Source organism: Carcharhinus amblyrhynchos, chromosome 12 (assembly GCF_965287045.1).
Source record: "Carcharhinus amblyrhynchos chromosome 12, sCarAmb.v2.hapA, whole genome shotgun sequence".
NCBI classification, from domain to species: domain Eukaryota; kingdom Metazoa; phylum Chordata; class Chondrichthyes; order Carcharhiniformes; family Carcharhinidae; genus Carcharhinus; species Carcharhinus amblyrhynchos.
The window spans coordinates 2,982,402-2,995,228 of NC_137335.1; the positions used below are offsets into that span (position 1 = coordinate 2,982,402).

The 12,827-nt window shown below is 42.1% G+C and overlaps 1 protein-coding gene across 4 annotated transcripts in view; it reads left to right on the top strand.

The window, feature by feature from the left end:
- LOC145350738 (homeobox protein Meis1) overlaps nucleotides 1-12,827 on the top strand; it is a 227,484-nt gene that overhangs the window by 10,642 nt on the left and 204,015 nt on the right. For 2 of the 4 annotated variants that reach the window (XM_080199986.1, XM_080199984.1), the window contains exon 7: nucleotides 6,081-6,179. The exons of the other annotated variants lie outside the window; for them this stretch is intronic. In XM_080199986.1, the coding sequence (XP_080056112.1) occupies nucleotides 6,081-6,179 (99 nt within the window). The remainder of the gene's footprint in view (nucleotides 1-6,080; nucleotides 6,180-12,827) is intronic. 4 annotated transcript variants of the gene reach the window in all.

Sequence of the window (12,827 nt, forward strand, 5' to 3'; positions counted from 1 at the left end):
TTCAGACTGTGGGAGAAAACCAGAGCACCCAGAAGAAACCCAGCCAGACATGGGAGAACATGCACACTCCGCACAGACAGTGACCCTAGTCAGGAATCGAACCCGGGTCCCTGGCACTGTGAGGCAGCAGTGCTAACCACTGTGCTACCGTGCCTCTCTATTTGGTAGAAGTTGTGAGTTTGGGAAGTGTGCTCAAAGAAGCTTTGGTGAATTGTTGCGAAACATCTTGTAGGTAGCACACACTTCAGATATAGAGTGTCATTGTTGAAATGAATGAAAGAGGTGCTAATTAATTGTCCTGGTTGACATTGAGCTCTTTGAGTATTGTTGGAACTGCATTTACCCAGGTAAATGATGAATGTTCCATCACACTCTCGACTTGCGTTTTATAGTTGGTAGGCAGGCTTTGGTGAATTAGGAGGATTGTCACATACTGGAGATTTTCCTGTCTCTGACCTGCTGTGGTAGCCACAGTAGTTATATGGCTGGATCCAGTTCAGTTTCTGGTCAGTGGTAACACCCAGGATATTGATATATTGATACTGGGGAGCAGTGGTAATGCCATTGAATGTCAAGAGCAGATGGTTAAATTATCTCTTATTGGAGATAAGAGCACTTGTTTGGCATGAATGTTACTTGCTAAAACATTCAGCCAAAGCCTGAATGTTTCTAGGGTGAGATGTGGCCTGTTTCAGTGTCTGAGGAGTTGCAAATGAAACTGAATACTCAGCAAAAATCTCCACTTTTCATCTTAAGATAGAAGGGTGGTCATTGATGGGATAGCTGAAGATTTGTTGACCCAAGGTACTGCCCTGAGGACACCCTGGGACTGAGGTGATTGGCTGTCTTCCTACATGCTCAGTATGACTCTAGTCAATGGAGAGCTTCCCCCTGATTCCCATTGAATTTAGTTTACCAGGGCTTCTTGATGCCACATTCGGTCAAATGCTGTCTTGGTGTCAAGGACATGCATTCTTACCTCATCTTGGGTTTTCAGCTTTTTGGTTCATGCTTGAACCAAGGCTGTAATGAGATCTGGAACCAAGTGTTCCTGGCAGAACCCAAACAGAGCATTGGCCAGTGGGTTATTGTTTGAAAGCACTGGCAACAACACCAAACATCAATTCTCTGACTAACGGGCCGGTGGTTGGCCAGGTTCAATTTGCCTTTCTTTCTCATGGGCAGGATATACCTGGGCAATTTTCCACATTGCCGGGTAGATGTCAGTGTTGTAGCTGTACTGGAACAGCTTGTCTTAGGGTGCGGCTAGTTATGGAGCGCAAGTCATCAGTACTACAGCTGGGATGTTGTCAGGGCCCAGAGCCTCAGTGCAGACAACCATTTCTCGATATCACGTGGAATTAATCAAATCAGTTGAAGTCTGGCATCTGTGATAGTGGAGAGCTCAGGAAGGGGATGAGATGGATCGTTCATCTTCTATTTATTTATTTAAAACTTTGGTGTGGTGGTGACAGAGCTGAGAAACTTTAAACAAAGTGCATTAGTTAATAACGCAATTTGGCGTGTTCCGCTCTTTGCAGTTTGCAGTTACATAGCTACTTTCTGAATTGAGAACGCTTTACCGTTCCTGCTTCACAACTGTTCCATCTGTACTGCCTAAGAACCTGAATCTCAGGCTGCAATTTCTTCCCCATGATCTCTGGCAACATAATTATTTTTGTGACAGTTTGTGGAGGATAAACAGTGGTGTTTTTTTTCAATTAACAATTGAACAATTCAAAGGACTGGTCCGAACCCAAATAAAAAATGGATTGTACCAATCTTTTTAAATTGGTCATGTCAGAGTAAAGTTACTATTCAATGTACTTCTTAATTTAAAATCTACCTGGGAAGTAAAATAGAACAAATGAATTGTTCTGGCAGGAGAGATGCTGTTCCTGTCCTCAGAAATTTATATAATTTTGTCTTTCATTTTGAATGTGTTTAGCAATTGAAATAACTATAATAAACAAAATGCAAATGCTGCCTTGGTTGTTCTTGCCCCAGATCTCTGTACTTGGCTTTTGCTGAATGACATATGTGTTATTGTTAGACTAAGACTTACTTTATTTGTTCAATTGTCATTGTGGGTCGTGGAAGTTGTACCTGTGGTTATTCATGATCAAGAAATTAGACAAGTTGGGAGGAGTCTATGGTGGTACAAGTTTCTTGTGTTCTATGAAAAACAGCAACCTTTATGGGATAAATAGTCATTTCGGATACTCTCACTTTTTAAACAGAACTGTAGCTTACTAAATGAAAACTATTGACCCCAAAACCTCAAAGACTTGTGTTATATTTTTCTATATACACGATTGTTATCTGCTTGTTCATTGGTTTTGTCTGCGCTTGAGTTCTTGATTTCAAAGTTTGAGTCTCCATGTGTGTTGCAATAAGCTGGAATCTAAAAATAGTAAACTTGGGTCCTAAAAAGTTTACTAATGCTTTCAGAAATTGTTCTTAGTTTGGGTCAGAAGGAATGGAATAATTGTGTTAATTGATCCTAAATTGCATTGTACTGGATTCTACCTGCTCCAGCACAAAATATATTGAGGGAACAAAGCACAATGTTTGAATATGTCTTAAATTTGATAATGGCGCATCAGTGAATTGTTACATTTTTGAATGAAAGTAAAACAGATACAAACACTTGAAGTGTAATTACCTAAAAAGAATTGTTATGTCGTCTGAAATTTATTCTCTGAAGCATTGCCCAGAAAACTTAAGTTTTGCTCACCATTTCTACATTTGTCATACAGTGTGGAAGGTTGTGCACAGTACAATGCTTCATGGTACACTGATCACATCTGGTTATTATCAGGTACATGTTGAAAATACTGGGCGATAATTAAAATAACAGAAAGAGAAAAAACAATTTATGTTGTATATGTAAAGCTTACATAGCAGCATATGACAAGAAAAATAGCTTCAGGCTGCCTTTTGGAAAGTAATCTGCCCTAGAGAGCACACCATCTCAGAATATAGCTTTGACTAGGTCTAAAAGGGCTTGCCTCCAATAACCTAAAGCTCTTTTCTTAATATCCTGCTTTCATCCTATATGGTGTTCGAAAGCTCGTGTAAAATTTGTCTAATTTGGTAACAGAAATACAAATATGTGGCATTGTAGAGCATTTGTAAGCTGGCTACACATAGCGGCTGGACAAAATCATAGCAACTGTTCTGGCTAAACAAACATGCCATTAGAATCATTACCACCAGTTTCTTACTAGTCAAAGATCTTAATCAATGGGGCTATAGCTTGTGCCTATCTGCACTGCATACCTCAACGTGACAGAGCTTTCCCTACAGAATAGAAACACTTTCGCAAATGCTACTTCTTTAACTCTCTGACATCAATGGGTTACTTTTATTTGGCAGCAGTTCTGTTTGGTTTGTATTGCGACAGTTTACAATGCACAAATTAAAAAGGTTATGAATCAGCGATGCTGCCATAATGAACAGTGATTTTGATTTTTCACCAAGTTGGTGGTAGATGTGAATTCTATTACACAATTAAAGTTGGCCAGGAAACAGGAACCACACAGCTGTATAGACCTTATTTGTACCGACTGAAGTTAAAGTGGAGAGTGGTATTTATTTATAGAGAACAGTTGTTTGAAAAGAGTTCTGTGCATTAGCTGTGACAATTGTATTTGGCCATATAAAGTGATGTGTGCAGATTTATAATGTTAAACTGTTTTGTTCTTATACTAAAAGATTTTGGTGCTTTTATTAATTTCCTTGCAGAAGGATAGGTATCTGTGACAGTTTATGGTGTAAAATGTTCACATAATTCCTGAGTCATGGTAATTAATATTGCAACATGTTTTCTTTTGAAGTTTTACTTACTTTAACTTTGGGAGTTGAACATATAGAAATTAAATTTTATCAGACAAGCTAACACACAGCTTTCTACACACCAGTACATAGCAATGGTGGCGTTCTTAAAATGCTGTTCTAATATTGCTGATTTAATCTAATTGCAAAATAAACATATTTTTACTGTTTGATTTCTTCCCCATGATTGTGTATCCATTTACAATAGCAGAAAAATAAGTTGCAAGTCATTTATAGCACTTGTCTGGACAACTAAGAAATCACAAGAGTAGTATATCAATTTGACTGAGTCCCAACTCATTATATTTGATCCCTAGTTTGAATTAGAACTAAGGTGCTCAGCTATTAAAATAATAACTTGGCATATTGACTTTAATAGCTTATAATATGACTCTATAATTTGCTTATAATTTAGCTCAGTTGGCTGGACGGCTGGTTCATGATGCAGAGCGATACCAACAGTGTGGGTTCGATTCCCGTTTCGGCTGAGGTTATTCATGAAGGTCCCACCTTCACAAACTTAACCCTCGCCTGAAGTGTGGTGACCCTCAGGTTAAATCTCCCACCAGTTCAGCTCTCTCCCTCAAAGGGGAGAACAGGCAATGGTCATCTAGGACTATGGCGACTTTACCTTTATATATAATTTGCTTCTTAAGTGTAGCATTATGATTTATGTATGATTTATACTAATACCCTTCTCTTAGGGCATTACAAGCATTCTATGGAATACAAAATATGTAGAAATTATGTAATAAGAAGAAAGTACATTTCTGGAAATGTTAGAATTTTCCTCCATGTTTTACATTATCACGGAACTCAATTTGTTTTCTCATTCAACTCAGAACAGTAAACTCACAAAATGATACAATACAGAAAGAGGAAGCCATATACAGCTACAGATAGATTAACATAAATGGTATTATATAAAGCAATATTGCCTATCACTAAACCATTGTGCTCACTATCCGAGTATAAACATAATTAGTCATCACTTTTTGCAAAATTTTATCTTGCTGTCTTTTGGCTCGTTGAATACTTGGTTAATGATGGGCGCATTGGTTTGAAGAATCAATATTTTTTGGTGATACCAGCACAGTGGCGCAGTGGTTAGCACTGCTGCCTCACTGCGCCAGGGACCCAGGTTCGATTCCAGCCTCAGACCAATGTCTGTGTGGAGTTTGCACCTTCTCCCCGTGTCTGCATGGGTTTCCTCCAAAGGCTCCGGTTTCCTCCCACAGTCTAAAGATGTGCGGGTTCGGTAGATTGACCATGCTAAATTACCCCTTAGTGTCAGGGGGACCAGCTAAGGTAAATGCATGAGATTATGGGGATATGGCCTGTGTGGGATTGTGGTTGATGCAGACTCAATGGGCCAAATGGCCTCCTTCTGAACTGTAGAATTCTATGATTCTATGAACTGAAAAGGGCAATCTGTATAATATGACATGTATCAGTGTGTAAGTGCAGAAATCAAATCGGCTTATGTACGATAGATTCAATACTTCTCAGGTTAATGGACATATTCAAGAATTGGCTGTCGATGATTCACAGGGTGTGTGTGTAATTGTAAGCTTCATATAATAAACCTTCATTGAGCTGAGTAATATTGCACTGCAGTTACCAGTCAAAGCATGTTACCCTTTGACTAACACAACTTCAGTAGGGAAGCATGTGTGTGTGGTACACGTGGGATTATTATGTTACATTATTTTGGAACCAGTGTCATGGAGTGATAAAGTCTTAATGTTTTATTTGCAGTATATGTTATGCATATTTTAAGTTAACAACCTGATATGGTTCAGTTCAAATAAATGTTATTGTATCTGCTCTCTGAGCCCCAGTTTCTGCTCCCTTGACTATTTCCCCTTCCAACTCCTGATCATTCAATTGCTTGTTTGCTTCCAAGCTCATTGACCTTGTTATTGGCTCCATCTGCATGGGAATTATTGCGATCATTTACAAACCAACCATCAAATATTCTTCCTCTGCCGAGCGACCTTATTCCTTGTTGTATGTACCCAATTCTTAGCAATCCACTGTCAGTACTGAGACACCTCGTCAAGCCCCATCTTTGTGACCAAGTTTGTGATCATCCTGCCTAACCCTTCTCCTCTTCCTCCCTCTGTACTGTGTCACTTTGTGAGTCTATTGTTTTACATCCATTTCCCCTCTCTGAAGTCTCACAACACCAGGTTAAATTTTTCCTTTTTTTTGTCGGTTATGTCCCGTATTTGTCTTCTGAGGAGGTTGATGTGGTTTTCCGCTGTGGCACGTCGGAACTGTCGATTGATGAGTCGAGCTCCATATCCCGTTCTCACGAGGGTGTCTTTCAGCGTCTAGAGGTATCTGTTGCAATCCTCCTCGTCTGAGCAGATCCTGTGTATACAGAGGGTTTGTCCGTAGGGGATGGCTTCTTTAAGGGTGGAAGCTGGAGAAGTAAAGCATTGTGAGGTTATCCGTGGACTTGCGATAGAGTGCAGGGCTGAGGTGCCTGTCCTTGATGGAGATGCATGTGTGAGACTTCTTAATGTGTCCACCCCAGTCTAATTCATCTCCACATCATGAAGTACCTTGGGAAGCTATGTATTGTGTTATTGTGACGTGCATGCTATTTTAGTAACTAATAATGCTTTAAAAATAAACTCAACAATATCTCAGATTAGCAAATTCAGATTAGTGGTGATAAAAGCTGGGATCACTGTTGTTTACCAATTACCTAAAAAACTTGGAGTCAGCAATTTCAAATGATGCGATGGTGACACCAAATTAGAGGGTGCAATCAATACAGAGAACAACTGTGACGAATAAAGAAGACATCAACAAACTCGCAGAACGTGCATACAATTGGCAAATTAACCTCAATATAGATAACTATGTGGCAGAGAGAATAAGGAAGTCGTGTACTTCTTAGAATGTAATTGTCTAAGTGAAGTTGAGTAGAACAGGGAACAAGTGGTATAGGTACACAGAACTCGAAATAAGCAATGCAGTTTGGCGAAACTATAAAGTAACAAGCAAGGAAAGTCAGAAGCTTTTTCCCCAGGGTGGAAGTGTCAATTACAAGGGGGCACAGGTTCAAGATGAGAGGAGGAAGGTTTAAGGGAGATGTGCGGGGAACGTTTTTCATGCAGAGAGTGGTGGGTGCCTGGAACGCGCTGCCAGAGGAGGTGGTGGAAGCAGGCACATTAGCAAAATTTTAAAGGAATCTAAATGGGCACATGAATAGGGAGGGAATAGAGGGATACGGATCGAGTAAGGGCAGAAGTTTTGTTTTAGTTCAGTTAGGGCAGCATGATCGACACAGGCTTGGAAGGCCGAGGTTCCTGTGCTGTACATTCCTTTGTTCTTTAAGCAGTGCGCTAGGATGTATTTAAAACTAGAAATATCAGATTGCTACAAAAGCTTTATAGACCACACTCGGAATACTGTGACCAGTTCTGGTCTCCATATTGTAGGAAGTACTGAAGTGGGTGCAAAAAGAATATGCCAGAAGTGAGAGATTACAGCTATCAGGAAGAATTGAATGGAAAGGGTTACACTTCTCCCTGGAGAAGAGAACGTTAGAGTTGTCCAAATGGAGACCTTCAAGATAGTGAAAGGGATTTGGTTTAATCTCACTGCCCAGTGCCACCGGTCACTGATTCGGGGGCCGGGGCGGGGGGGGTGCGGTGGGGGGAGGGGGTACCTGGGGTTTAGAAACCATTCATTTAAAAACTGTTCCATCCCAACCGCAACTCTCCCAAAGCATCGAGACCTGAAAGTTTGGGATGGGAAGTGATCCTGGGAATGTCTTTCATGCAATTGTAAAGTGGATGGAAGTTCATCACCTGCTGGTTCCGAACACTGAAACTTCCAAATCAAGTCAGACAGAGCCATGGGGAATCCATTGTGGTGTGAGAGAGACATTGAGTTTGGACGGCACGGTGGCACAGTAGTTAGCACTGCTGCCTCGCAGTGCCAGGGACCCAGGTTCAAATCCGGCCTCAGGTGACTGTCTGCGTGGAGTTTGCACGTTCTCCCCATGTCTCCGTGGGTTTCCTGCGGCTGCTCCGATTTCCTCCCACAGTCCAAAGATGTGTGGGTTAGGCTGATTGGCCATGCTAAATTGCCCCTTAGTGTCAGGCAATAAATACATAGGGTTACGGTAATAAGACCTGGGTGGGCTTGTTGTTGGTGCAGGCTCGATGGGCTGAGCGAGCTCTATTAGTAATAAATTGTAATAAATGCAATAGAGAATGTAGAAAAACTTTTCCCGAGATGGGTGTGAATGTGGAACAAGGAGCAGCAGAAGTGAAAAGTATGAATGCGTCTAAAGGGAAGCTGGATAACCATATTTGGGAAGGGAGGAAGGACTAGAATGATATGTTGATGCGTTTGAATGAATATAGTTGGAGGAGCCTTGTTTGGAGGATAAATGTTAGTATGGACTGGTTGGGTTGAATGGCCTGTTTCTGTGCTGTGATCCTGACGTATCACAGAGCCAAGGAATCATTATGGTGCAGAAGGAGGCACTTTGGCCCATCGTGTCTGTACCAACCCTCCAAATGACTTAGTGGCATTCCCCTGTACCCGTGCATATTGTTTCTATTCAGCTAAACATCTGACGCCCTTTTGAATGACTCGGTTGAACCTGCCTCCACCACTTCTCCAGGCAGTGCATTCCAGACCCCTGTAGAAGGAGACTGGTCTACAAACTTAAAGAAAAATACATTTGAAGCGTTTCCTATACCAACATTCCTCCCAGTTATGGGGTACCATTGGCTGTTGAGAATTCCCTTTCAGTTTAATGGGAACACAGAGCCTGCTGAGATCTCACCCATTCTCTGTCCACCCTGTTTATCTTTTGTCTGACTATGGTTAATGAAAGGATCCACCAATTGCAAAGCAACTTGGAACACCTTGGTTAAAGGTGGTGACCCAAACCCTAGACTGTCCCTTGTGAGGAATCCACTCGCCTAATCTGGAAGAAATTTGGACATATCCCAAAGAAAATCTGGCTACTATTCATGGTAAAATAGTCTGCCAAGCATCACTGGAATGGGCCTATACTTTCTAAAGTTTAGTAGAGTGAGAGGTGATCTCATCAAAAGATATAAGATTTTTCAAGGGTTTGACAATGTAAAGTCTCAGGGACTAGTTGGAGTCTTTACAGCTAGGGTTAGTCTCGGGGTAAGGGGTCACCCATTTAGGACTGGGATGAGGAGGAATTTCCTCACTCAAAGCGTTGGGAATCTTTGGAATTCTCTATCCCAGAGAGCTGTAGATGCTCAGTCACTGAGTATATTCATGATGGATTGATAGCTAATTGGGAATCAAGAGAATCAAGGAATATTGGGATTGGACTGGAAAGTGGAGTTGACGTTGAAGATTACCCATGATCTTATTGAACGGCGGAGCAGGCTTGAGGGGCCGAATGCCCTATCCCTGCTCCTGTTTCTTATGTATTTGGTTCACACATGAAGAGCGACTTGGCCCACATCTTGGAATAAGGATAGCTTGGCTGATACTGCCCATTTCAGTAGAGGAGGGAAACAAATTCTGGCTGAAGCTTTTAGTTAAAGGTGTAATAATGTTGGTAGAAAGTACAAAGAACCATTGATGCGTACCTGAGTGTTTCCAACCAAATAAACAACATTTAATGTGAATAAGAAGCTTCCATTTTGTTTGTTATGGTCTTGTGAGGGTCACTGAATTTGTGGAATATTCTTTTGCTGCACAGTCAATTGAGGAGTAGAAATTTTATTCTAGTGCCAGTTGATTTATGGGGTTACATTTTTGATTTGGTTTGATTTTGATTTGATTTATTATTGTCACATATTAACAGACAGTGAAAAGTATTGTTTCTTGCTCGTTGTACAGATAAAGCATGCAATTCATAGAGAAGGAAATGAGAAAGTGCGGAATGTAGTATTACAGTCATAGCTAGGGTGTAGAGGAAGATCAACTTAATGCAAGGTACATCCATTCAAAAGTCTGACAGCAGCAGGGAAGAAGCTATTCTTGAGTTGGTTGGTACGTGACCTCAGATTTTTGTATCTTTTTCCTGACGGAAGAAGGTGGAAGAGAGAATGTCCGGGGTGCGTGGGGGTCCTTGATTATGCTGGCTGCTTTGCCAAGGCAGTGGTAAGTGTAGACAGAGTCAATGGATGGGAGGCTGGTTTGCATGATGGATTGGGTTACATTCACGATCTTTTATTGTTCCTTGCAGTCTTGGGCAGAGCAGGAGCCCATACCAAGCTGTGATACAACCAGAAAGAATGCTTTCTTTGGTGCATCTGTAAACCTTGGTGAGAGTCGTAGCTGACATGCCAAATTTCCTTAGTCTTCTGAGAAAGTAGAGGCATTGGTGGACTTTTTAAACTATAGTGTCAGTGTGGGAGGGACCAGGAACAGGTTGTTGGTGATTGGGACATTTAAAAACTTGAAGCTCTTGACCCTTTTGACTTTGTCCCCATTGATGTAGACAGGGACATGTTCTCCTTTATGCTTCCTGAAGTCGATGACAATCTCCTTCATTTTGTTGACATTGAGGAGGGATTATTGTTGCTGCACCAGTTCACCAGATTCTCTACCTCTTTCCTGTACACATTTAGGCTAGTCTGGCTAGTGCAAATGGGATTGTTTGGTTCAGATTCCCAATTTACACTCTATTACACTCCAATTCTATTCTCCATTAATATCAATGGACTTGGTTAAAATTGCCCCCATTGTTAATGAAGAGGAAGTTATCCTTCTTCTTTGGCAGTTCCTCAGAGTCGGGGATGACTCTGGGGAGGAGGGTTCTGGGGGTGACTGAAACGTTCCAATCTTGGAGCCGCAGACTCTGCCACAGGTTTGGCGGGGGGGTGTTTGATGAAGGGTGTGGGTGGGACTCTCTGGGTTCTCCATTCTCTTTCCGCTGTTTACACTTGGTCTCCGCCTTCTCCACCCAGTGACATTTGAGGTGATTGGCGCCTTCACGGATGCTTCTCCTCCATTCTAAGGCAAGCGATTCCCACGCGTCGATGGGGACATTGCATTTATTTAGGGAGGATTTCAGAGTGACCTTGTAGCGTTTCCTGTGCCCTCCTAGTGTTCGCTTACCCCTGCAGAGCTCAGAGTGGAGCACTTGTTTCTGAAGTCTTGTGTTGGGCATGCGGCCAGTGTCATCCTCCCATCGCAGTTCGTTGAGTGTAACCTCGATACTGGAGATACTGGCCTGGGAGAAGCCTGCAGCAGCAAAAGAAAAGCCTAACTCATGAAATCTCTGAGCGGTAGATCCATTTGGTGTGCTATGTCTACCCTTAGCACCAATGCATGGCCACATAGATTACTAGCAAACCTTAAGCATGGCAGTACCCATTCCTATATCGGTAGCTGGCTCTGCTAACTTGCACCGGGACCAGGGGTTCCTTTTGGTGTTGTTTGTTTGGATTCAGTGCATTCAGAGCTCTGTACTCACTCCCAGGCAAAGCTGATTGCACTGACTCTTCCAGCACATGTGTTAGACAACATCTCATCCTGATGTCTACCACTCTTGGAATCGCTTATGGTTACCCTAAACAGTTCTCCACCAAAAGGTGGAAACAGTCCCATGTTGGAATTTCACCTTGGAATTTTGAACCACAGAAACCTCCAAAGCAACAGTGCGAGCATTCACGAGAGATGCAGCGCTGTGGTTTGGCCTGTGGAACTAAGGTCGCAACTGCAAATACCACTAGGGTTGCCACAAGTTCAGTGTCAGAATGAAATGCACATAATCAATAACCCAGTGTTGGATGGGTTGGACTGTCCCAATGCATCTCACTGTCCAATGCAGTGTGCATGCTACAAATAATCTCTTCATTGCAGAGCAGGAACATGTAACCCAGTGAGTGACACTCAGCGCAATGGGCCACACCCTGTGCTAACTGGCCCCATTATCAACTCCTATCCTTGGCAGTTCTGTGCTGTCAATGCTCAAGGCCTCTCACTCTGCTTTCCCCTCCCCATCACTCTCTGCAATAGTGTGTTTCCTGTGGTGCCAATAACATAAGTATGAGAGTGTGCGTTACTGCTCAGGTGAGTGATTCTCCTAATCCTTGCACAGAGCAGCTGGGGTTCTTTTTTCTGTACTTAATAACACTAATTAATTATTAATTAATGTATTGTTATTGCATGCACCAGCATAAACTTGTGTGGCATGAGTATATCTGAACATGTTAATACAAGGTAGTATGCAAATCATAATGATTAACATGTAATACTGAACTCTTATCCAATATCTTCATTCCTAATACATTCCATCCAGGTTTACCACTCCAAATACTTCCTGTGGTGCTGAGTCTTCACCTGTAAAAAAACTTGCATTACAATAGCGCCGTTCACAACCACTGGCCATCTCAAAAGCACTTTACAGACAATCACATACTTTTAAAGTGTAGCTGCTAAGTTGACCCTAGTTTTGGCGGGGGGGGGGGGGGGGGGGGGGAAGGGATTTGCAGGGTAAATATGTAGGGTTAAGGGGATAACGTGGACTTGTCAGTACAGGCTGAAAGACCTCCTTCCGTACTGTAGGGGTTCTATGATTCACCGTTGTGAAGCGAGAATAAAAGCAAATTAATGCGGATGCTGGAATCTGAAACCAAAAGAGAAAATGCTGGAAAATCTCAGCAGGTCTGGCAGCATCTGTAAAGAGAGAAAAGAGCTGACGTTTCGAGTCCAGGTGACCCTTTGTCAAAGCTTTGTCAAAGGACTCGATGTCAGCTCTTTTCTGTCCTTACAGATGCTGCCAGACCTGCTGAGATTTTCCAGCTTTTTCTCTTTTGGTTTGTGCACAGCAAGATCTCACAAACAACAATGTGTGAATGATCAAATATTCCATTTTTGTGATTGATTGAAGGATAAATATTAGAAAACTGGGGAGATCTCCCCTGGCTCTTCTTCAAGCTAGAGCCATAGGATCTTCTCCACCCACCCAAACAGGCAGACGGAGCCTCAGTTTAACATTTCAATCAAAAGACAGCCCCAGT